Source organism: Micromys minutus (genome assembly GCF_963924665.1).
Source record: "Micromys minutus genome assembly, chromosome: 6".
NCBI lineage: Eukaryota > Metazoa > Chordata > Mammalia > Rodentia > Muridae > Micromys > Micromys minutus.
The window spans coordinates 62,205,627-62,231,698 of NC_137975.1; the positions used below are offsets into that span (position 1 = coordinate 62,205,627).

A 26,072-nucleotide genomic window follows, 5' to 3' on the forward strand; every position below is an offset into this window, starting at 1 on the left:
TAGACTCAGAGTAAACTTTTTCCCATTGAAGAAAAAGCTCTGTTTTGCACTGACCCAGAAGGAACATGAGTTTACTTTATTCAAAAATTTCCAAATGTATAGAGAAGGCCATTCCCAAAAGTGAAGCTATGTTACAAATAGCCTTTAGACTCTACCACATGCTATTAAGAAACGACCAACAGGTATTTCAATTGACCATTTCAATGAACTATACACACTAAGAGAGATGGACCTCACCACCTAATTAGATCCATGTGCTTCACTCAAAACAAACTAGAGACCTCCTACAACTCTGTAACTAAGATGTTATAAAGAAAGGGGAGGAGAAAATCTTGCCTACAGTAGGAATAAAACATCTAGTAGTTTAGTCAACATATAAACTAGGTACCCATTTGGGCCACATTCTTCATGCCTTTGCACATCTCCCCTTCCTACTTCCAGTTTCTAAAGCAAAACTGAAGGCAACAGGAAGCAGCAACATCTCCAACATATTTCCAAGCTAAACATAATGAACACTTCCAAGGCACCAAGTAAGTTCATGAAGTGATTTACTTTTCCCAAACACTGAATAAACAATTGACTGACTGATAAGCCTATCTACTCTACTCAGGGATACAATCTACATAATAATTAGTATGTGTGCCCCACTCCTCCTCAGCACAAAAGGTATATTTCAAAAATAAAAATCTCAAATATGTCTATTTTTTCAATATTTAAGTAATATCAGTATAATCTTCAAGTTTATATACAGCAACTATTATTGAGACCCGATAAGCTGCAAATTTATAAAAATAATCATACACACAATATTAAATTCCTACCTCAAGTTGAGTTCTTAGAACCATAAATTTCAGAAAAAGTAAACATTCCACAATTTGAGTTTTTCAATAATCATGTATTCTCAAGTAAATTTCATAAACCACTCAAAATAAAAACATGCTAGCTTAAACAATGAATCTGGTGGAGATGGCAATCTTAACATTTCTCTAAAAAGTTCACATTTGCAACTTAAAGATACAGAACATTAACCTAATATAGCCCCATGGAGATTAATCTTCGCCTTCTTTTTGACACTGTTCCCTAATCACCGGATGCGCGGTGCTGCACCGTGATGACAGGCTATTCCTACACATCAAGACTACCGACATGCAGCGCATCCCTACTGTCCACTTGGTCCACGTACATCTACCATGCCAGCTGCAGGCTCAACACTAGCACTGTCTTCCCTCCTGTGAAGGGGAGGTTCACACCAGCCACTCGCAGATGCATCATGCTGGTTGGTTCCAATTCAAATAACTATACTCAGTACACAATAAGCCCTATCCGGCTAACAAGGGAAACTCAGAGAATGTAAGAACAGCACACAGGTCTGCGTTGCTCAGGTGAAAAGAATTGTGAATCACCTTTTAACAGTTACTGTGAGCTCCAATTATCACCTATACTACATCACAATGGAAGACAACACTAAACAAATTCACCTCATGTGAGAAGTAACTCTAGAATATGCCAGCAAACAAAGTAGAATTTTCACTGGTCCAAGTCAAAAGACTTTTAAGAACTGTTTAGATAAATATACTGTCTGATATACTACTATACTGTCCAATTAGTAGCCACCACCAACATACGATTATTTAAATTGTAATGTAATTCATGTTTGTTTAATCTACATTTTATATCCTAAGTCACACCAACCATGTTTAACTGACTACATGTTATATCCACCTTGTGGCACCTTTATCAAAAGTGACAACGCTTCCACTATTAAAGGAATCCTACCACACAGCAGCAGTTTTACTCTTTCCAATAGACTAACTGTGCCCCAAACCTCAATACCCCTGAATGAAGTATATTAAAAGTCAAGATCTTTACTGAAATGACCGGTAAAATGCAGTCATAAGGTGATCATAGTTGAGTATGACTGCTGGTGTTCTTACAAGAGTTAAGAAAAACACACAAAGACAACGACGATGACCATGAGGATGCAAGAGGTGGCAGTCACAAGTTACAAGTGAGGCCTTGGGGCCCTGATCTTAGATTTCATCCTCCAGAATTATGAAAAAATTTATGTTGTCTACACTACCTAGTTTATAGAACTGTTACAACCTAGCAAAGGTAAATATACTGTCAAAGCTATTTTTATGGTTTTTATATTCATCACTAGTTAAAAATATAACTTTTTATATAAGGTAGACAGGGCAGAGTTGAGCTTCTATATTTAAAGTCCGACACCTGTAGAGTCAACCAACTGCAGGTGAGAAACATTTAGGCAAAAGCAAGATAACACACAGCGTGCCTGCAATCCCAAGGCATGAGGAACTGTGACCAAAGGATTCCAAGTCCAAGTCCAAAGTCAGACTGGCCTATATATAACAAAACCCTATCTCAAAACAACAGAAAATAAAATAGTAATAATGATGATGATGATGATGATGATGCGTGTGTGTGTGTGTGTGTACTGTAGAAAAAAAAAAAAAAAGGAAGAACCTATTAAAAGTAGCCCCACACTGAACAAGTAGCAACCTTTTATTATTATTTCCTAGAGACAGTGTAACAATTATTTTCCCAGCATTGACACTGTATCAACTCTACAGCAGGCCACAATCCTTTTGGCTTTTTAGGTGAACACTACTGCCAATAGTATTAAAGTACTGAATATAGGGTTTATAAACAAGAAGTCACATGTAGGAAGTTGCTTACATGGTTTTTAATACGATCCAACATTCATAAAGGCCAATTTTTCATATTCACCACTATGGCTGATATACTCCAATTGTGGGAAAAATGCTTACAAAAGTATAAATGCATTCTTATATAGGTATCACTATATATAACTAATAAAGCCTACTTTATCTAGATTTTACAATAATACTCTTAAAAGATCCTACCTATTTGACATCTATAAAGACACTAGAAAAGTATAAGCAAAACTTAACATTACTGGCCATGTATTACAGTCATCAAAGGACAGTATATTCACTATACATGGCAGAGACAAGCACAAAGCAAATCACTTCAAAAGCAGAAAGAGCATCAAAAATTTAATTCTCCCTTTTTATTGAGAGCATTAGAAACAAAAACCCTGGCTTGGAAATCTAGACAACTAACCTGTACAAAGAATAAAAGGAGTTCTTATTGTAATTGTCATACCCATATCTTTTTGTTATAAACATATCAACCTTAGCCAGGCAAGGTGGTACAGCACTTGGGAGGCAAGGGCAGGTAAGCTCTATGAGTTTGAGTCTAGTCTGGCCTACATACCAAGTTCAAAGACAGACAGGACGACACAGGGAAATCCTGTCTCTAATAATAATAATGGTGGATGACGATGATGATAAAATAACAGAGAAGTCTAGTTCTCTGTGTGTATGCTGCCGAATTCACTGTGCTCCGTTTGGCTGTGTGAGCCTTTCTTCAGCTTAGAACCCTACATGCATTAGTTTATTTCAATTACACTGCAAGCAGAACAGTCATCTTTAAAGTGGGCACTGACCAATGCTGACTTACTTGTCCTTCTAACATTTCTCTTGGCAGTCCAGTCCTCTCTTGTTCTGAGCTGTTAGTTCTTCGTATAGAAAGGCTATGAGATTTGCGCTTTTGTTTTGCTTGGCGAGCAGTTGAGCAACTTCCGCTTTCTGTGGGCATTACTTCTAGAAGGTAGTGTCCTGGTCACTCCTGCAATAAGCTAAACAACAGCAGGGAAAACAAGCACTTCATTTCTGATACAGCAAATTGAAATAATCAGCAGACAAGGTAAGGATATCTTACTAAGGTTACAGATCACTAAACAATACAGAACTAAAGTGTTGAAGTCAGTTACAATAATTCTTGTTTAAATCTTTCTCAAAGCTGTTTAGCTATTCTAGTTCCTTAATCTAACCTTCTAATTTTCAAAAGATGTTTTCAATCTCAAAATTTGCTGCTTTGTGGGTCAGAGAAATCACTTAGTGATTAAGAGACTGAGTTCAAATCCCCAACCCAGGAGGTGGCTCAAGACCTTCTGTAACTCCGGTTGCAGACTCCCACCAGCACCAGGTACACATACTGCACACTTATGAAAGCAAACCACCCATACAAGTAAAACAGCTTTTTTTTTTTAATTCTTGCAGTAACTTTGAAATAATTTTGCTAAATCTGTTATCAATTTTGGACGTCAAACCAATGCAACATTTAATCTTTCATCAATTTTCAACTTCCAGAAAAAAACACTATTTTCCTTTGTTTTCATGTTAACTGCTAATATGCAAAAATATAAGATTACTGTGTATTGAGCTTATATCTAGCATTTTAACTGAATTTATGTATAAATTCTAGATTAAAAAATTCTATAGATTATTTTGTTGTATTTTTTAATGTAAATTACTGTTCCACCCGAAAGAATGAGGACATTTCCTTCTTTTTAATTTGCAAGTCTATTTTCTTACACTTTTAGCTAGACATTTTAGTACATCCTTGCCCTCCCACCCCCAATTTCAAGGCAAGAATACCTTCACCCCTGAGAATAAAGCTAAATACAGGTTTTCTATATTTACCAAGTGGAAATTTCTTTCTCATGTATTTTCTGTGAGCTTATTTCATAAGTAAGTCTCGAATTGCTATGCTTTTTCTGTACCAACTAATATGAGGTCAGATTTTGTTGACCTAAACAGGATTTAATTACATTGATTACTTTCAAATACAAGTCAATACTGATTCACATAGAAATTCATTCTCCCTATATCTCTACTTTCTTGTAGATTACCTAAACACGTTTAGAATTTTACACTGGTTTCAGGAAGATGGCTTGGCAGGCAAAGTCCACGTAAGGCTGACAACTCAGCTCAATCCCTTGAACTCATATTAAAACAAAAAAAAAAAAAAAAAAAAAGACAAGAAACAGAATGCTGTGGCCCAAATCTATAATACATTCCCAAGAGCTGTAGAGCTAGACCATACAATACTATTTATAAAACATATTTAGCTTTTGAGGGTTCGCCCACTGATTTGGATAGTGAACGAACTGGTTTACAGATCCAACCAACAGTATACAGACTTCCCCTTTTCTCTACATCCTAAACCACATTTATTTGGTTGGTTGGTTGTTTTTGTTTGTTTGTTTGTTTTGTTTTTCCTTGAAGATATGTATATTGGTTGGTACAACTTGACACAAATCTAAACATATCTGGGAAGAAGGACTCTTAATAAAGAGTATGCCTCCACAGACTGATGTAGTAGGGCCCAGCTCACTGTGGAAGATGCCACCCCTGGGCTGTATAGGAAAGCAAAGCAGGATAAGCAATCCAGGGGAATAAACCAGTAAACTGCACTCCTCCCTAATCTCTGCTTTAGCTCCTATCACCAGATTCTTACCTTGAGCTCCTGCTTTGGAACAGCCTATAAGCCATATGTCAAATATACCCTTTTCTCCCAGAGTTGCTTTTGGTCATGATGTTTAGCACAGCAATAGAAAGCCAACTAAGAGCCAGGTGGTGGTAGCACACACCTTTAATATCAGCACTTAGGAGGCAGAGGCAGGGGGGATCTCCCAGTTGGAGGCCAGCCTAGTCTACAGATCAAGTTTCAGGATAGCCAGAGCTACATAAACAGTTTCAAAAAACCAAAAGAAGAAGAAATTAGAAGAAAGGAGAAAACCAACTAAGAAATCAGGCATTCTAAATGGGTGAAAAAAAATTTCAATCTAGTTTGGATTGGCAGTTCACTGATGGATAAAGATGCTGAACATTAGCCATTTGTAGCTCTTCGTTTGAAAAGTATTTGTTCGGGGGTAGAGAGATGGCTCAGCAAGAGCACTGGCTACTCTTCTAGTAGACCAGCGCCCAATTCCCAGTAACATGACAGCTCACAACTGTCTGTAACTCCAGTTCCAGAAGAACTGACACACAGACACACATATAAGCAAAACACCAATGCACAAAAAAAATTTAAAAAGATAAAGTAAAAATTACCTTTAAAAAAGTACTTGTTCAATTCAGTCTTCCATTTATTGACTGGGCTGTTTTTTGGTGTGTAATTTTTTTAAAGTCTCTATATTCTGAATGTTCTTTCGTTAGATGAATAGGTATCTAAAACATCCTGCCATTCTAGATGGTGTCTCTTCACTCTGCTGTTTCTTTGCTGTCTGAAGCACCTTTGAAGTACTGAAACCCCATCTGTCAGTCCTTGCTGTTTCCAAAGTAACTGAGAGTCCTGGTGGCCAAGCTCTGTACTATGACTGTATCTTGAACTGTTTTCCTCTAGCAGTTTCAAGTTTTCCATCTTTCATGAAGATCCCTAATACATTTGAGTAGATTTTGACAGGATAGAAGGTTCTAATTTCAATCTTCTATGTGTGGATACATAGTTTTCCCAACACGAATATATGTTTTCCACACCTGTCAAAAATCAGATGCCTGCAGTTGCAGGAGATCTTAAAAGTTTTATGATGGTAAATTTTAAATTCCTGTCAATAATTCTAATCAGTGCCATATCTGTGCTAGCATTTTTTAAATCTCTCCCCCTCCCCCTCCCTCCCATTTGAGTTTGAGATGTTTCTGGTTCTTCATACACCAACTGATTTTTTATTGAAACCCTGACCTTTTGGACATGATGCTATCAGTCTTGGGTTCTGTTACCAAGGCCTTTCCTAGCACTGATCTGACAAACAGGAGTATTGTTTACTGCTGCCAGATTAATAAGGAAGCAGAATTGAATGAAGGCTCCCTGTTCATGTGCCATCACATGAGGACGACTCCTGGGTGGTAGCACAATAGTTCTACCTCCTCTCTGGTCTCACTCAGATTGCCACAGTTGAGGATGCTCATTACTGTTCCTCACAGTTTCCTTGCCACTACAGAGGGATGGCCCCTTTTGATTTTTGAGTGTTTTACCTCTGTGTATGCCTGTGTGTAACATGTATGCCTAGTGCCCACTAAGACCAAAAGAGGGTACCTGATTGCCTGGAGCTGGAGTTATAGATGGTTGTGAGCCACCATATAGCTGCTAGAAATCAAACCACGGTTCTCAGGAAGAGCAGCATGTGCTCTGAACTGCTGAGCCATCATTATTTGCCATGGCTAGAGCTCTAGTTGATTTCCTTCTTTCTTCTCTTTTGGACTGTTCTTTGCCTGAGCCTTTGCTGTCCCTAGGTTGCAGACTTCCTCAGCATCAAACCAGGAACAGGTAACAGAAAAGGAAACTAAATGGTCCTTCACTAAATGGGTTTCAGATCCCAAGGAACTTACCCAGTCAGTCTATCTACCTCTCTCAATCTTTCAGTCTTCCACTCGTCTTATGACTAATAACCAGTGCTCCTAACTGGACTTCATTTTCCCTCTATGGGAAATCATTTTTGTTAGTTTTCCCCAACCTCCCCTTTTTTTCCCCAAAAGCAGTGTTTTTATTTTCAGAGTTCTAACCTCATCCCTGGTGGGAAAGTAGAAAAGATCTTTTATCATTCCAGGGGCCTCTATATTGGTATGTTATTACCAAACACACAGGCATGCAACATACTGGGTTTGATAAACTATTGACAATATTTAGTCTCTCTCTAGTAGAGCAACAGGTGCCAGCTGACCTTTGCTTCCATAGGAATCCTGGATTTAGGATTTTCACCTACAATTCCTATTTGTGAAGGTTTAGAAACAATGGACAGAACAGTCGACAAAAGAAAATGCAGTTTTCACCATGTAGTCAAAATTCCAATTAAATGGCTGTTTCTGCTGCTTTAAATCCAGTCAGAATGTGCACGATCCCACTCATGTATCTGAGATCCTTGTTCATCTATTCCACTTCAAGGATACATCAAAGGGCTCTCGTTTTAGTATTAGTGCGCAGCTCTTTCCCACAGTATGCACACAGTTTATTCCCAATTACTGTGTCATATTTTCTGTAACTGGGATATGTTGTCAGCTGTCACTCCAAGCATCACTGGCATCTAGTTGTCTTGAACAAATGAGTCACTGTTGGAACCCAATAACTTGCCAGGTGCTTTTTTCCATATGACATTTGCGTCTTTGCTTTCTAACAGCCACTGATGGGTAAGGTTAATATTAATAGCCTGAAAAGCAGACTGTACCTAGGAAAGCTAGCCCCTGGGTTAAACAAAATGGTAATGTGGAGGCCAAAACCATCACTGGACCTAACAGACATCTCTACAACCACAACTTCAAACTCAATCTCTGTACCTATAGCTCCTACACCAGGAATACCAGCTCCTCTTGGTAGCTGTATCTGTCGTCAGTCTGAGTGACAACTTTCTTTGCTCTTGCCTCTGTATTTATAACCTCTCCACTCCTCCAGCAATCTCTACTGGTCCTATGCCTGTTGACTTAACTAAATTAAATACAAAGGACATTTGACTGTGTCTGTGAGAGAAAATTAGAGCGTGGAGAGGAAGACACATCATAGCTCTGTACACTGCCAGCTCTAGGGTCCAGGACTGAATGGAAGGGTCCAGGACTGAAAGGAAAAGGCTAGCAAAGCACCAACTCTGTATATTTCCTGACTGGCGCCAAGGACTGGGGCACCCCAACAACATGCCTTGCTGGGCTACATTCCAAACCAAAAGCAATGTAAACCAAAGCAAACTTCCCCTTAAGTTGCTTTGTGTTAGAAAGTTGGTCTCAGTGATAAGAAAAGTAACTACTCTGGGTCCTATTATTCCTTCCATTCACACTACATCAAATAATGAAAGGACATGAAAGCTTCTGTGCTGGTTTGAATATACTTGGTCCAGGGAATGGCACTATTAGGAAGTGTGGTCTGTTGGAGTGGGCATGCCCTTGTCAGAGGAAGTGTGTCACTGGGTGGTGGACTTTAAAGCCCTCCTCCTAGATGCCTAAGGACAGCCTTCTGTTTGACTTTGAACAAGATGTAGAACTCTCAGCTCCTCCTGCATCATGCCTGCCTGGATGCTGCCACACTCCCACCTTGATGATAATGGACTGAACCTCTGAACCTGTAAACCAGCCCCAATTAAATGTCCTAAGAGTTGCCCTGGTCATGGTATCCCTTCAAAGCAATGGAAACCCTAACTGAAACAGCTTCCAAACCATGCACTGGTATTAACAAAAAATCAGAGACCAAGTGGCAGGAGAATCAAAACTCAAATCTAACCTTGGCTGAAAAAGAGAGTTCAAGGCCATCCTGGACTACCTGAACCCCTGTCTCAAAAAAATAAAAAGATGACTCAGAGGTTAAGAGCCCAGGCTGCTCTTCCAGAAGATCCAAGTTCACTGCAAAGAGAGTCAGGCAATTCACCACCACCTGCAACTCCAGCTCTAGAGTAATCTCTACCATCCTAACGTTACAACCCTTTAATACAGTTCTTCATGTTGCTGTGACCTCTAACCATAAAATTACTTTCACTGCTACTTCATAACAGTAATTCTGCTGTTATGAATCATAATGTAAATATCTTTGGTTTCCTCTGCTCTTGAGAATGACTCCCTCTTCCGGCTTCTGTGGGCACTGTACTCACATGGCACTCATGCAGATACAATTAATCAAATGTTTGAATTACTAAAAATTTCAGAGGTTTAGGGTTTGTTATCCCAGCAAGAAGGTACACAAGGTAACAATCACTAAAACAAACACTGAAACGGAACACACAGAACCCAAGCAAGACAAGTGAAAACAGAAAGAATGAAGAGTAAAGGGGAGAAAGTCAATTGTGGAAAGACCTGAGGTTGAAAATCTACCACAGACCATTGCTAATGAGACTGAAATTAATCAACAAATACTGAGACACTGATCCTCATACAAAACCACCATGAGGAAGAATCTTCTAATTCAATTCATAGTCTGACCGTATTCTACCAACTAGAAGAGTATTAAAAAGGTAACTAAAAAGAGAAAGAAAACTCTCTCACTCTGAAAATAAGATAGGTCTACTTGGACATAATGGTGCATGCCTTTAATCCCAGCACTGAGGGGAAGGGGACTGGTAGAAACAGTAGATCTCTCAGTTCAAGGCCAGTCTAATCTGGTCTACATAGAGTCCCAGGACAGGACAGCCAAGGCTACACAGAGAGGAACTCCGTCTTAAAAGAAAAAATAGGGGCAGTGAGCCAAGGGGGCCACCTGGGGGGCTTCACCAGCCTTGCTGGGTCAGGCCCACTGGCTGTGCGGCTGGGGGGGGGGGTGAAGTGGGAACACCATGCTGAGTTCAGCCTCTAAGAGGATTAGGGGTGTCTGGAGGGCCGGTAGGGAAGTGTATCTGGGCCACTTATAAGATGAAGTCATATGGAAGTGTCTTCTGATTGATGGAGATGCTGCTGGGGATGATCAGAGAATTAATCTCCTAGTGAAAAGCTTCATTAAATGGTGCAACTCTGGATCACAAGAGGAAGGATATAGCCAGTACCAATGGATGCTGAGTACTCTGTCCCAGTGTGAATTTTCAATGGGCAAAACATTGCTGGTATATGATATGAATCTCAGAGAAATGGAAAATTATGAAAAAATATACAAAGAAATAGAATAGAGTATTGCTGGAGCACATGAAAAATTGCTGAGTGTAAAAAGCAGATTCTTCAAGCAAAACAAATACGAAAAAAATCGACAAGAACATGATGCTTTGGACAAAGTGATCCAGCATCATCCAGACAGGCATGAAGGCTGAAGGAGCTAGAGGCTCTGGGAAAAGAATTAGAGCATCTCTCAAATATTAAAGAAATTGTTGAAGATAAGCTGGAACTGAGAAGGAAACAATTTCATGTTCTTCTTAGTACCATCCATGAACTTCAACAGACACTGAAGAATGACAACAAGCTGTCAGAGGTAGATGAAGCTCAAGAAAGCACCGTGGAAGCAGACCCTAAGCCGTAGATGGCTGACCAGCGCCATTCACAGGGACAATAAATAGCTGCATGGGCTTCCTGGGTTCAGTGCGTTGTGCTTTTGGAATATTTTAGCTTTGTCAGTGAAATACTTTGCTTTCAAATATTAATTCATACCTCATTTGTATTTCTTCAAACAAAGGAAATGTTTCCCACATATATGTATTTTTAAATGCATTTTTATCGTTAAAGCTAGAATTCAGCATCTGAAACTATTTAATAAAATATCTCAAGTTGAAAAAAAAAAAAGAAGAAGAAGAAAAAAGAGGTCTGGGGTGGGATGTAGCTCAATGGGAAGGAGACTGACGGCTAAGCATGACTGAGACCTTGGGTTTCATCACCAGCACTACACCAAAAATATTATTTTATAAAGTTACTTATACTATGCACTACTTCACCTTTTTAAAAAGAAGTCTGAAGCTCCAAAAGGTAATCACTTTCTTTCAAAACACATCAATTCACCCAACTCAATAAGACAGATCAGTACATTAAACGTAAAGTTACAATATAGTTTCCTCCTGCGATCTTAACTGATCGGCCTATCAAACTCATTTGTCCTTATTACATGCCACCATGGGCATATCCTCTTCTCTGCTCTTTGGAGCAGGCAGAACAACACATGTCCAGCTTTAGTGTAACATATCTAACAAATGAATAAAATCTCTACACACAGTTAGTATGCCGAATTCACTCCCTTGGCAAATGGTATAACATTAAACAGCATTAATGAACACTTAGTTTTCTCTCTTTTCAAAAGGCTCTTTTTAGTATGTATGTTCAATAGTAAGGTGTTACTACCTACAGGATCAGATTTTTATTAAGTACATACAACCAAAAAGAAAGTAGTTCTTACAAGCAATACAACAAACTCTTAATTTATGCTTTTACTTGAAATAATATAAAACATTACTCTCCACTTCATACCTTGAAGGAAGAATTTTAATTTTCTTTCAACAACAACAAAAAAAAGAAGGAAAAAAAGAAAAAGAAAAGAAACTGGGGCTGGGGAGATGTCTCAGTGGTTAATAGCACTGACTGTTCTTCCAGAGGTCCTGAGTTCAATTCCTAGCAACCACATGATGGCTCAAATCATCTGTAATGGGATCTAATGCCCTCTTTTGGTGTGTCTGAAGACCTACAGTGTACTCACATACATAACATAAATAAATAAATCTTTTTTTAAAAAAAAAAAAAAAAGAAAAAACCTGATTTATTTCAAAATAAATACCCAGTTTATTTCAAAAATGTTATTTATAAAAAGAATGGTTATATAATTTGCAGATGGTAGTATAAGCTATAAAAATGCCACTGAACATCCAGAAGTTCAATAAAGGTGGTAATGTTATTAATATTTTAAGTGCTTATTGTAATAATACTTTTAAAATTAACTTCTAGAGAGCTGAAACACCAGATGCAATATCTAATCAGTAACAGGGGAGAGAATGGTCTCTATGAGCAACCTTGGAAATCTATCACCAGAATGAAGTTACATACAATGTGCTGTCACTAGATGAAGGCACGCGATGCACATTTATCAAGCGAGTCTAAGGATGCTACTGAGCTGACAGGCATCATTAATTAAATAAGCTACCACCAAAAATGTTTATCTTAATGACCAAAAAAAAAAAAAGAAAGAAAGAAACTCAAATCTAGAGAGCATATCTTTCCTTAGAGAAATCAGGACAGGACTCTTAGGATCTAGTATCACTGCTGGGGGTTGGGGCGAGATACCCAACCCCAAGGATTATAGCTCATATTACGGGCAAAGTAAGTTAACAGACCAACATACCTATATAAAAAGAAGTATCAAAACAGAGTAAGATAACCGAAGGAAACATACTTAAGTCTTGGGTCTAGAAATATCTGCAAGAAGCCTTGATATACACAACCTTCCAACTGCAAAAATGTAGCTATCATAAACATCAAGGTCACACTGTTATTACATGTGGCCACTGGCCACTGCCCTGTTATTGCTTATGGGCAACTATAATAAAAGGCCTCTATTTACTTTGGTTAGGTCATATTTATATATACTATGCTCAAGTATGGGAACTAGACGTCAAAGAGAACTCACAAACACTTGAATTTGATCAGCAAAGTAACCAAGACAGCAAGGAAGGTAGCACATTAGATTTCTTAGAAAAAGGAATAACCAGCTGTACTGCTTAGAGGTAAAAAGGTTTCAGGTATGCTTTGATGGCATATTTTGTATGCCAAAATAATCAATGTAAAGAAAACCCATCTGAACCTCAGAGAGATTGACTAACAATCTACATCATCCGTGCAAAAGAGTGGTGTAGAGCTAACGGTCATAGTCTTCAAGCACAAGAAACGTCGAAGAGTTCAAGTTAGATGATAAAACCTCTAAGAACCTGATCAATCGTTCGGTTGTGTCTGTTCGTCAATTGGAATGGCATATTTATGCAACTTTTTTGGTAAAACTGGTCCATTAAGATGCCTTAAAACTTCGGAGATGGACGTGTTCGGGGAAGAAAAAGAGAAGTCTTCAGAAAAAGAAACAAAGACGTGGCGGGATTTTACCACTTCAGCATCTGCTTTCCCCCTTCACTCTCCGCCCCCTACCCTTCCTCTTTCCCAGAGGCCATACCCCGTCTTTGCGGGATCGAAGGCCACCATCTTCGAAAATCCTGAGCTTCCCCCCAGGACACAGACAGCCGGGCAGACGCCACTTTAGTACACAGGGAGCCAGAGAGAGCGTGCTGGGTTAGAGCTGTAACCTTCGCCCACCTCGAAGCCTCATCCCCACCGCAACCCCGACACCTTACATCCCCCCCACCCCCCCCCACCCCCAAGCACCCGAGAAGGACGCCAAGCCAGACAGCTGAGAAGATGGCGTCACCTGTCACAGCAGCAGCACTCTCGTCCGCCTGGAACCAGCTTAGGTCGCACTCAATTCGTAGATGCCCGCTGAAGAGGCTCCCAGGACAGACCCAGAGCTGCAAAGAAAACCGGTCGACTCCTGCACTGACACGACCCGGCGACCCGAACTGGCGCGCCCGCACTTCCGGTAACTGCGGAAGTCCCGCCCCCAGATATGTTCCTTAAAAACACAGACCGGAAGCTCCGCCCCACGCCCAACGGCTGCGGAAGTTCTCTCCTAGTCTTCGTGCAGTCCTACAGGCTTGTTTTGCGCGGATAGTCTCCTGTTTTGGCTTTCGGCCTTGACGCCGATTCCTGGAGACCTCGACTGTGACCTAGCTGTGCGCTGAGCCAAAACCCAGCGACTGTCTGCAGAACGAGTATGGCGTCCCCTGGCGGCGCAAGTAGGCTCAGCGTTTTCCCTGTTAGGAGCTTCCCCAAGATGCCAGTCACAGGCACTACTGGACCCCAAATTCTGCACCACACACTAACGGTACACGCGATTCTTGCACCAATTGCTCCCCGAGACTCCGTGGCGTCGGTAATATGAGAAAAGCACACGCAGCCTCCGGGACGGTGGGTACTTACCACTGCAGGGGTTTCGGTGAGGGGTCCACGGTCAGGCAGGTTTTAAGTCCATCTGTCCTAAAAACTCGCACAAGCCCAAGAACTGAAAAGGAAAATAATCTATTAAAATGCAAAGTCAAGTGTGCTATTTAACGTAGTTTCAGAATCTCTCAAATCCAACTGCTTTACAGGCTGACTTAGTAGGAATGGCTTCCCAGGCAGGGCTCAGTGGGAGTCTTGCTAGCTGGCTGCAGGAGAGCCTGGTGGAGATAGAACTATTAATATTTCAGCTTATCTGCAGAAGATGACTCACCCAGTTTCCTTCTGAAATATCTGATCACCATTGGCTAAGAAGGGAAAACAGAATCAGCTGTTCTCTGCAAAAGGTGGGACTTGAGCTGCTTTTTTTTTTCCCCTTTAATCTAGGTTGGGAAGACCTACATAACAGTCTGGAACTGTTATATAAACAGCCTTGTCTTTACGAGCAGCTTTAACTGGGTGTTTAAGATTCACCTAAAGTAAAAGCATTAAAGTATTTTCCTTCTATATAGGTCAACATTCCTCCTATAAGATAAAGCTAAAGGTTCAGATTCAAGAAGCAATATGTTTGCCAGAGAAGAAACAAACATAACCCATTTGGAGACTCGAATAACCAAAGCATTTTGTACAAGAAAATGTGGGGTTATTTGTGTGTTAAGTATAACATTCAAAGCGTATCACTAGTAACAATTCTATAAATATGAACTGAGGAAAAAGATTTGGCTTCTCAGAGAAATTACTTTCAAACTTGGAGGCTGTGATATTTATTTAAGAAAATTTTAACTAGTAAAAATGAAGGCATAAGCAGTTAACGGTAGAAAGCACTGTAAACCAAAATTTTATATCCAAGTAATATTCCACTAGTTTTGCAACGAAACAGCCACATTTGGATGGCACTTAAGATACTTTTTAATGGACATACATTTTATCTTTGACATGCTTAGAGTTCCCCATGGGCCCATGAGAAATGGCATTATAAGGAGATGTTGCCTTGCTGGAGTAGGTGGTGGAAGTATGTGCCTGGGAGCAGACTGAGGTCTCAGAAATTCAACCCTAGCAAGTGAGTCTCAGTCTTCTGCCTCAGACCAAGGTGCAGAACTCTCAGCTCCTTCTGCAGTATCATGTCTGCCTGCATGCTGCCATGCTTCTCACCAAGACAACAATGGACTGAACCTCTGAACTGTTACCAGCTCCAGTTAAATAGCCTTTATTATAATTGCTGTGGCCATGGCATCTCTTCACAGCAATGAAACCCTAAGAGGTAGCTGTCTGTTAAGAGCACTGAGTACTCATGCAGAAGACCCAGGTTCAGTTCCCAGCACCCACATAATAGGTCACAACTGTTGTTGGGGTTCAGAAATTGCATCACAAATCATATGAACACAGATCTCTCTGGTAAGCAAGAATGATTTATAGAACACACACCCCAAAACTGATCAATCAGGACCACAAAAGGGAACCTAATTTTGTGGTACCAGTTATTCTTGGGGCAGGCTTTTTATAGGAAAAACCAGGCTCAAAGATTTAAAAGGCAAGGAGGGGAGCAGGACAAAATTTTGCCTAACTACACAAAAGTAGTATCTGCTAAACTTTAAGCTGATTGGTCCTTAGTGAGGTAAGAGGGGTGGTGGCAAACGGAAATTTCAGAACATTGAGATAACAGTGCATAAGTATTATAATCATAACTTTTTGGCTTATTAGTAGCATTCTTCAGTGTCAGCTATGGATAATTACTTCTGGGAAGTGGAGTCTGAGAACCTGAACTTACTTTCACCTTGTGAGCAAAGTAGAGACTGACTACAAAATGGCTACAGTTGTGTTTAGAGGAACAGGCCTCAACATCTGTAACTGCAGTTTTATGGGCCCCAACCCCTTCTTCTGATCTCCTCAGGTATGAGATACACGTATGGTGTGCATGTATGCAAAATATTCATACACATAAAATTTTAAAAGTTTAAAGAAGGTAATCAGCATGGCAGTGGTGATTCATACCTTTAATCCCAGCTCTTGGGAGGCAGAGATGAGAGGATCTCTGGGTTCAAGACCAGCCTGACCTATATAGTGAGTTCCAGGACAGACAGACAGAGGAGAGAAAAAAAAAAAAAAAAAAAAACAGCCTAAAGTCACAGAGTAAGAGGCAGGAGTGAAACTCTTTGCATAATATTAGGCATTTAGAAAGAGCTGTATAAATCTGAGTTACTTAAAGGAGCATTAGTCATGCATAGTGTACTTGTGCATTCTAAATCCTAAATTTCACCATCTCAAGATTATATGCAAAGACATCATTGTAAAGATATCATACCCCTGCTCTTGGCCTCTCTTGCCCTTGTGCTCTTGCAGCCTTGCTCTCCCTTTTCCCTCCCACGTGCTCATGGCCGGCCTCTACTCCTTTACTCCTCTACTTCTCTCTCTCTGCCTCTACCACCCTCTTAACTCTCCCATGACCTGAATAAACTCTATTCCGTACTATACTGTTGTGTGGCTGGTCCCTCAGGGAAGGGATTCCTAACATGGACCCCTCAGAGGCATCTCCCTTGCCCTCAGGCCTCGCCGCACCTCCATGGGCCATATGCCCCCCACTCTTCATCCTTCCCCTAACATTGGTGCCATGACTCGGATCGTTATCCTTTCACAACATTGGTGCCCTGTGACTTTTCCTTTCATTGGTGCCCCGTCATCTTTTCCTTACATTGGTGCCCCGTGTGAGGATGTTAGATTTCCTCACGACCAGATCTCTCTTTCCTTTCATTCTGTGACTTTTAACAACCTTGGATTGGTGCCAGCACCTCAAGAAAATGCAGGTTCGCATCCCGACGCTCACTAGCCCAAGACCCGGTAAGCTCCCTCCCCACATCAGTCAGAGTAAGCATCCACGAGGTCCCAGGGAAGTGTTCTTGAACTACCCCTGAGGACAGATGCTTTTACTGACCGTCATTCTAGGACTTTTTCCCTTGGGACCCCCCTCCTCTTTTTACTAGACCCAGGCCAGGCCTGGATCTCATTCTGGAGCACCGCCTCCCCTTTAACCCCATTGCTGACTCTCACCCATGGGCCACCTCCGTGGAGCACAGCCTCCGAGTTTTGCACCCCAATGGCAGCTATACCTACCCTCAGCCATGGGATTGTTTTCGCCGCCTTTGTTCCTATTTCCTGGGATGCTTTAGCTTAATTTACAGTGATCAGAAACCAATAAACTGCACTCCCTTCCTAGCTATCTGTTCTGTGTGAAGGTCTGTCCCTGCCCCTAGCCTCTGCTTGAAACTGTTTGCTAGACCTAGCTGTTCCCATCCCACGTGTGTTTTCTGTCTTGGTTTCTGTCCCAGACTCTTTGTCCGCTGGGACCCAGTGGGCAGGCATCTGGTCCTGCGGAAGGTTCAGCCTTGGTTGCTTGGGCCTGCGGCAGGAATCCGGAGCTAGTAGAGCCTGCCAGTAGGTGGGCTTCCTGAAAGGGGCAGCAGCCAGGGACACAGCTCCCGCAGGAGCTTCAGAGCAGGCTGATGTGCTGTGGGCCTAGTGCCCCAGGCTTCCGCCGCTCCCTAGGGGCAGTGAGCAGAAGGGTGGCGATTGGGTTTCTGCAGGGATCCTAAGCAGCCGCCTGCCTAGCAGATCACACACGTGGTCCCCTGCCATGGCGGCTGCACAGGTACTCCCCGCCCACCGAGGGGCGGGGTGGCCCGCCCCCTGGCCGGAACACCTAGCCTTGCCCTGCTGCCACCATACCAAACCCCCTCCCTGTATGTGAGTGCCTCCAGTGCCCCAACTGCACTTTCTCACCTGTGTGCAATAGTGCCTGTCTCGTGCATGTTTTGTTTCCCTTTATTACTTTCAATCGTATTCTGCCTGCTAGATTAAAAGTTTTATTTATTCTAAGCCAGATTTCTGACTGCATTGACAGCTAAGGTAACTGCAGTTTAACTAAAAAAAAAAAAAAAAAAAAAAACATTTCTATTTTCTAACAAGTAGCTCAGCTATATGGTTACTTTCTTATGGAAGCTCTGGTTCCATTAATGCTTCATGTTTCCTATTGTTAAACTTCCTTTTCTACTACATATAATTCTTGCTCCTTCTGCTCCATAAAGGCTCATCTTAAAAATGTTTATGTTGTTAACTCATGTTGTTATCTCTTATAAGCTACAATCAGATCTACCTCCAATAGACCAAATAAGACTCCACCCAGATAAGTACATCTGCCTAAAGCTTACTACCTATTCTAAAAGGTGGGATTCCTCTAGATTTCAAATGTGGGTTTCAAATGTACATCTAAAATTTTTCTTGCTTTACTGAGATAGTTAAGCCAAACCTGCGCAGGGACCTAGATTTTCTCGTGACCAGTCCTTGCCGACCACCCCGGCCCACCCCATCGGGCTCCGCATAGCCTTGGCTGCATGGCTGGCGCTGCGGTTGCCTATTCCTCTTAACCGACGCCACTGCCTCCAGTTCCCGTTCTGTTTCTCGTTCCGCTCACTGCTGCAGTGACCGTCTCCCTGCCGCCGCCACCGCTGCTACCGCTGCCGCCGCCATGTGCCACAGCTGCCCGACTCACGGACTTTCAGCACGTGAGTTGTCGCCATTACTGAAGCTCTAGACACTTGCTGGCCACTGCTCCGCCACGTGTGCCAATAGCTCCCGCCACGTGGGCCACTGAGATAGATCAGCCACACACCACATGGTTTCACTTTTCCTGATACCAGATCATGGCTAAGATTCCCGCACAAACATCGGCAAATTGGTAGGGATTGTCACTCCAGTTGGCGGAGAGAATCCCCGATTTCCCAAAAAGGCCTGGCCAGCCTTTGCGGGCAAAGAGGGTTACTTCTCTATAGCCACAGTTTTGAGACAGACATTGACCATTGAGAAGGTCCCGTCGGGATTGCCCTTCACTCTTTATCCCTTCCCCCAGGGCTCTTAGCAGCCGGTTCACTCAGCCGAAGTCCAGGCCTGGCGAGGGCACTCTCTGCCAGATCCGGGATCTGGCGAAGCCACCAGGAGTCCGAGTGACGACTCGAGACCCCTGCGCATAGGCGAAACTTTTCTACCGAGTTTCATCCACTGGGACGCTGGATTGGATGGCTCCGTAGCCCCCTCCCTGTACCTTCCCAATGGACAACTCAATGTCTCAAAACGGGTCACCAGGCTCCCCACTGGGATGTCTCCTGGAAAATTCCAAATCTCTAACACTGACACCTCAGCTAAAGACATCTAAATTGGTACACCTCTACAACAATGTTTGGACTCAGTATCCACTAGATAATGACTCAAAATGGCACCCTAGACTCATTAATTTTATGAGACCTTCACTCATACTGCCAAAGATCTGGTAAATGGAAAGAGGTTCCCTGTGTACAGGCATTTTTCTATCTCCGCTCTAATCCTTCTCTGTGTTCTTGTAACCCCATCCAGCGCCTTTTAGCAATGAGGCAATAAGGCAGATGACACCACAGCTCTCGATCCAGCCAACGAGCCATCGCCGCAAAATCCAAACCTCTACCTCAGCTTCTACTCATGTCACTCTCAGCTTTTCAAAACTCCCCTCCACAGCCAGACTCACATGTGGACATGGACACGCCACCCGGCCTCAAGCACCACTGCCGGTGCCCCTTTCCTCCCTTTCTGTCCTCTCCTGTGCCGCAATCTTATAGTCTGATGTTCCATGCTTTACTATGAGACTCACTAATAATTTACTTCCTGAGGAAAGCCAGCGAGTTTGGGAGCAGAAAAAATGCATGCAGACGAGATCCATAAAACAGATAGACACTAACTTAGACCCTGAAAACCCGGAAGGTAAACAACTTCTAATGACCTATTTCTTTCCCCAGAGCTACCCCGACATAAGAGACTAGCTTAAAAGCTTGAGAGGGGAACCCTAACTCCACAGGCAGAAGTCTTGGTGCTGGCCTTTAAAGTGTACCATGGAAAAGGTAAAAAGGCTCACAAATACCATATGCTGGCAAAGGCTTCCCGACCAGCCCCAGCCACTGCTACACCACCAGGCCCCTTCTACAGATGTGGTCAATAGGTCATTGGGTGAAAGCTTGCTCCAGCCCTCACAAGCCAAGAGGCTGTGTCCTAAGTATGATCCAGAGGAACATTGGGCTGTTGATTGCCCTGTGTCACGCAAGACAGAGGGACATCACGCCCAAATAGCCCTCCAGCCTTCTAGGCTTGGCTATGGACAACTGAAGAGGCCCAGGCTCCCTTGACCTGACCACTGCCATCATGAACAGGGAGCCACGGGTAGCTCTCATGGTATGTGAGCAGCCCATCTCCTTCCCCTTGGACACTGGGGCCACTTACTCGGTTCTGACGGAGTTTTGGGGACCTACTTCTCCCTCTCATTTTCCTATTGTCGGGTAAGAAGACACCTTACCTTCCTCACCAGCTTCCAGCACTCACTTACATTTTTAGGGGTGTGCCTCTCAGTCATTCCTTTTGGTAGTTTAGTGCCAACATGTCCTGTCCCTTTATTAGAAAAGAGATCTTCTAGCTAAGTTGGGAGCCTCTATTTCCTTTGCTCCCCCCCCCCATTTGCCTGAACCCAAGCTCGCTAGCAACCCCTCTGCTTCTTCTATCCAGTCAACCTACTAACACAAACATGTTTCCTTTACCAGCTTCTCAGGTAGAGCCCTGAGTCTGTTATAAACACTCTTCTGTTGTCATCCAATTACTAGACCCTACCAGGACCCTTTTAAGGTGATTCTTGAGACGCCTGCAGCTCTTTTACCACATACAAGATCCATGAGATCCCAGGTGGGAGACAGAAGTTGTTGGTAAGCTCTACTGTAAAAAACCAGCCAGAGTCCCCCCTGTAAGTACTATCAACATTTAGCTGCCCTGACTCTGACTTTGCCATGACTCCACACCTTTCCCCTATCCCTCTTCTTTCTTCATGGCATGGCAAGTTGTTTTAAAATATCCGGGACACATTATAGTAATTTGCTCCGAACCTTATCAATCTTCTTTCTACTTCAAGGACAGTCAAAAAAATTTCTAATCAAACTATTGATTAGTTCCTGTTACAGGATTACCAGGCACTGTCCGTAGAGGCACCTGATGTGAACATCTGCCAGGTGGATCCCGATGGTGAAAACCAACTGCACCCCCTTACGACGCCCCAAGACAGCAGGAAGTAGCCAATGAGACTCGACGCCCCTATTCCCCTTTCACCATCGGCCTCCCCCTCCCTTTTATCTCCTTCTTATAATAAGAAAGGGGGAGGAATGGCAGCATTAGGACTGCTCCTGAAAAATCTTTCTTTCAAACCAAATGTACTTAATCTCTATAATGTATACACATATGTGTTCTAGCATCTTGTCAAGTCCAGGTGTTCATTACATCTAGAACAGCTCCAGAGAAGCAACCTACAGATGCTTCAGCCTTCTCTCTCAGACACAGACGCTTCCACTGAACCTGTTACTTCTGGCCTATCCTCAGATGGTTCCACAGACCCTGGACAACAAGGAAACAGACAACTCTTAAGACTAGACAAACATCCCTACCCCCACTTTTCTGGACTCTCTAAAAACATCGCCCCAAACAAGCATGAAGCAGTTAAGAGATCACAACGACCCTATTCCTGGTCCACCATCGCCTCTAATTTTTCTTTTTTAATTAAACAAAAATGGGGGAATGTTGGGATTCTGTAAACCCCACCCCTCAGTTACTTAGCAACAGCCAGGTATACCCCACCCCTCAATTACCCAGCAGTGGCCAGGTATGCTCCGCCCCAGTGACATGACACTATAAAAGGAGCTGCTTGACCCCTCCTCTCTCTCTTGGCCTCTCTTGCCCTTGTGCTCTTGCAGCCTTGCTCTCCCTTTTCCCTCCCCCCAACCCCCCCCCCCCCCCCCCCCGTCCCACGTGCTCATGGCCGGCCTCTACTCCTTTACTCCTCTACTTCTCTCTCTCTGCCTCTACCACCCTCTTAACTCTCCCATGACCTGAATAAACTCTATTCCTTACTATAAAAAAAAAAAAAAAAAAAAAAAAAAAAAAAAAAAAAAGATATCACACCCCTGGATCTCATGGCAGCACGAAAGTTACAGAATCTTCACAAAGTACTGTTGAAGTGCAAATATTACGTATTATGATGTTGTGCTAGTTTTCTATTGCTATGATCAAGATGCCTGATAAAAAAGGAACAGATTTCTTCTGGTACATGGTTTCAGGGGAATTAGTTCATAGTCACTTATGCAGGATATCATGATGGTAGAAACATTTGGCAGAAGAAATTCTTCACCTAATGCCATTCTAGAAGCAAAGGAGGCAGGAATAATAAACTCTTAAAGGCTTATTTTAGACCCCACCTATAGAGTTTCCTGACTCTTCCAAAGTAGCACCCCCCCCCCATCTAAGGAACATGCACCCAAAATGTGACCCTGTAGAGATCATTTTGTACTCTAACCATATCATTCTGCCCTTGGCCTCCAAAAATCCACCTCATAATCCTAAGTGTGTCTAGTCCCAAGAGGGCCCAAACTGTCGTTTAGTGTGTGTGTGTGTGTGTGTGTGTGTGTGTGTACACATGGATACAGTTGTCTAAGGAGTCCAGAAGATAGTGTGGATCTCCTAGAGTTATAGGCCACCATAAGCATCTGGACATAGTTCTAAGAATCAAACTTAAGTCCACTACAAGAGCAGTTCTTACTGTTTTTTTTAAATTAAGATTTATTTATTTATTTTATGTATATAAGTACTCTGTCTCTGTCTTCAGAGACACCAGAAGAGGGCATCTGATCCCATTACAGATGGTTTTGAGCCACCATGTGGTTGCTGGGAATTGAACTCAGAACCTCTAAAAGAACAGTCGGTGCTCTTAACTGCTGAGCCATCTCTTCAGCCCCAGTTCTTACTGTTAACAACTGAGCTATCTTGACAGCCATCTCACATACTTAAATTCCAGTTTCTTCTGAAACCCAAAATAAACTTAGCTATGAGTCTATATAAGAACAACTTACATCTTCCAACATCCAAAGGCAAAAAAATATTGCTGATAACAAGGATGAATAGGAGTCCAGGATTTAATTCCCAAGCTTCATCTCTGTATACTAGCCATGTAGAGAGGTAGTTGTATGACTCTGAGTTGCATAAAGAAGCCTATGCATGCAGAGAAGACTTCTGTCATACATTCAGAATCATGCATTTGCACTGGACCAAAGCAAGACTGAAAAATCAGCCTGGAAAGCATTAAAATGTGTAGCTTCCTGGAAAGCTTGTCGAAGCATTGGATTGAGGAATCCAGAGGGGATATGAACTCCATAAGAAGACTAACAAAGGTAACTAACCTGGACTCTTGGGACCTCCCTGAACCACCAACCAAGGAGCATACAAGGGCTGGACCTAACCCCCAGCCCCCACATAGGTACCTTATGTGCAACTTGGACTTCATGTGGGTCCTCCAACAACTGGTGCAAGGGTTTACCCTAACTGTTGCCTGCATGCTGATCCGTTTGTGTGTGTGTGTGTGTGTGTGTGTGTGTATCACTATACCTTATCCTTACCCTCTGTAGTCCTCCCATCTCCTCACTGGTCTTCCTCTCACTACATATGTTCCATTATTCACCTATTGCTGCCACAGCCTCTGTGTACACTTCCTTTTCCCTATCATAGTTCCTCTTCTACTGTATGCCCTTCAATAATGTGTGTCAATGTGTACATAGGTTTATACATTCCACATAGTATTTTGTCTTTCTGAGTTTGGCTTATTTTGCTTAACATAAAGATCTAAGGTTCAGTCTGTTTTCCTACAAACAAATCTTAACAACCATACCCTACTCTTCCAAAGCCCTGAATTTGCTGCTCTTCTGGCCAGACTTCCTGCTTCTTAAATCTTCCTCTTCTGCTTTGGCTTCCAGTTCCCACTGTAAATTTGACTTAAAATCCTCCAGTATTGTTTACCCCAAAGTATGAATACTAAACTGTCTTGAATTTTCTCTGCTGAATTAATTAGTTCGTTACCTTTAAAATTCCCACCTCTGAAAGTCTCAGGATGTGGGCAAAAAGTAGGCAAATTCTTAGCTAGAACATAACATGAGTGGCCTCTGGGGTGATACCCAATAGAGTATTTGAAATTTCTGTAACCACTAGAGGCCTCCAGAGCAATGTCTCCTGTCTGCATTTCTACTGCATTCTGGTCTACAGAGTTTATACAGAATAACATAATATTCTAAGCCTTCTCTAGATTACTCCAACCCCTTACAAATTCCTCCTGCAAAGCAATACCAAAGATCCTACTTCCTCTACCTACTAGCTTTTATGTCTCTGTCACCAAATACCTGACAGAAATAACTATAACATGGAAGAATTTGTTTTGGCTCATGGTTTCCAAGGTTTCTGTCCTTGGTTTTGTAGGCTCCTGAGCTTGTGGCAAAAACATGTGGCAGTGAGGAGAGGGCCAGGGTAAGCTACAGCCCAGGTACACCCTCAGTGGCAGACCTACAATAGGCCACCTGCTCACCTTTCAGAACTTGCTAATACCACAGTAATTCCATTGTTATAAGTCTATCACACATTAGGCCACAGGCCAACCTCGATGGCATTCCTTAGGCTCTGTCCACCTTTCACTAGAGAGAAGGTTTCTCACTGATCTGAGAGATCATCAGGTAAGCTAGGCTAGGTGGCCAGAGAACCCCAGGGATTTATGTACCCCTTGAGAACTCTTGGGGTATACCAGAGCAACCCCACATTCCCAATTGTTCTTGTTGACTGGTTTTTAGACTGGGTTTCACTATGGAGCCTTGGCTGGTAGAACTCACTCATAACTCAAAAGTCCATTTGTCTCCGTTGGGATTAAGGAGTGCATCACCAGATCCAGTACATGCCCATCTTTTTAAATATGAGTTCTAGAATAAAACTCAAGTCCTCATTCTTGCACTTCAACACCTAAGCCATCTCCCCAACCTTCAAATGCTGTATTTTAAATATTTCAAGAATATACTCACACATTTCATTGTCCCCTTTCCTAAAGTATTCCAAATATTCAAAGCATATAAGTGAATTCATAAGGTAATGGAAGAATTGATGAGCTTGTGGCTTACCACTGGACCACACTGACATAGGAACCTGAGATGGGAGGACCACAAGTCCAATGACTGTCTGGGCTGGAGATCGGGTTGAAGGCAAGCCTGGGCAACTATGTGAGAAGCTAAAAAGTTCTAAAGTGAAAAGAAAAGTGTGGTTATGGAGTCCAGTGCTGTACTGCTCACCTTGCATGCATGAGGCCCCAGACTCAGTCTAACAATGGATTCAATGACACCTCTACAGTACCTAGAAATTTTAATTTTATTGGATATTCTCTGTATTTACATTTCAAATGTTATACCCTTCACCCCCACCCACTCCCCTCCCTGCTCTCCCTCAACTTGCTTCCATGAAAGTGCTCCTTCTCCTAATCATATGAGGTTGCAAACCATTTCAGCTCCTTTAGTCCTTTCTCTAGCTCTCTCATTGGGGTCCCCATGTTCACTCTGATCTTTAGCTGCAAGCATCCTTATCTGTATATGACGGGCAGAGCCTCTGAGGAGACATCCATACTTCTTGGTATCAGCAATAGTGCTTGGGTTTGGTGGTTGCATATAGGATGGTTCTCCAGGTGAGGCAGTCTCTGTAGATCTTTTCTTCAATCCCTGCTCTTCTCTTTGACCTTGTATTTCCTCCCACAAGTGTTTTGTTCTCCCTACTAAGGACTGAGGCATCCACATTCTGGCCTTCCTTCTTTAGCGTTAGTATCCAAATATACAAAGAACTCAAGAAGTTAGACTCCAGAGAATCAAACAA

General features: G+C 42.4%; 1 protein-coding gene and 1 pseudogene across 3 annotated transcripts in view; one reads left to right on the plus strand and one right to left on the minus strand.

The window, feature by feature from the left end:
* WDR37 (WD repeat domain 37) overlaps positions 1 to 14,407 on the minus strand; it is a 60,326-nt gene extending 45,919 nt beyond the window's left edge. Inside the window, exons 1-2 of one of the 2 annotated variants that reach the window (XM_080917867.1) lie at positions 14,283 to 14,407; positions 3,505 to 3,682 (exon numbers count right to left, since the gene is read on the minus strand). In XM_080917867.1, coding sequence (XP_080773993.1) covers positions 3,505 to 3,642 — 138 coding nt within the window. In that variant the 5' untranslated portion in view covers positions 3,643 to 3,682; positions 14,283 to 14,407. Of the gene's footprint in view, positions 1 to 3,504; positions 3,683 to 13,674; positions 13,800 to 14,282 lie in introns of those variants that run through there. The other variant, XM_080917866.1, reaches the window with a different exon arrangement.
* LOC308421485 (THO complex subunit 7 homolog) lies at positions 10,346 to 10,803 on the plus strand (annotated as a pseudogene). Its single transcript has one exon. The product of its transcript is annotated as a THO complex subunit 7 homolog (transcript).
* Positions 14,408 to 26,072: the final 11,665 nt, after the last annotated feature.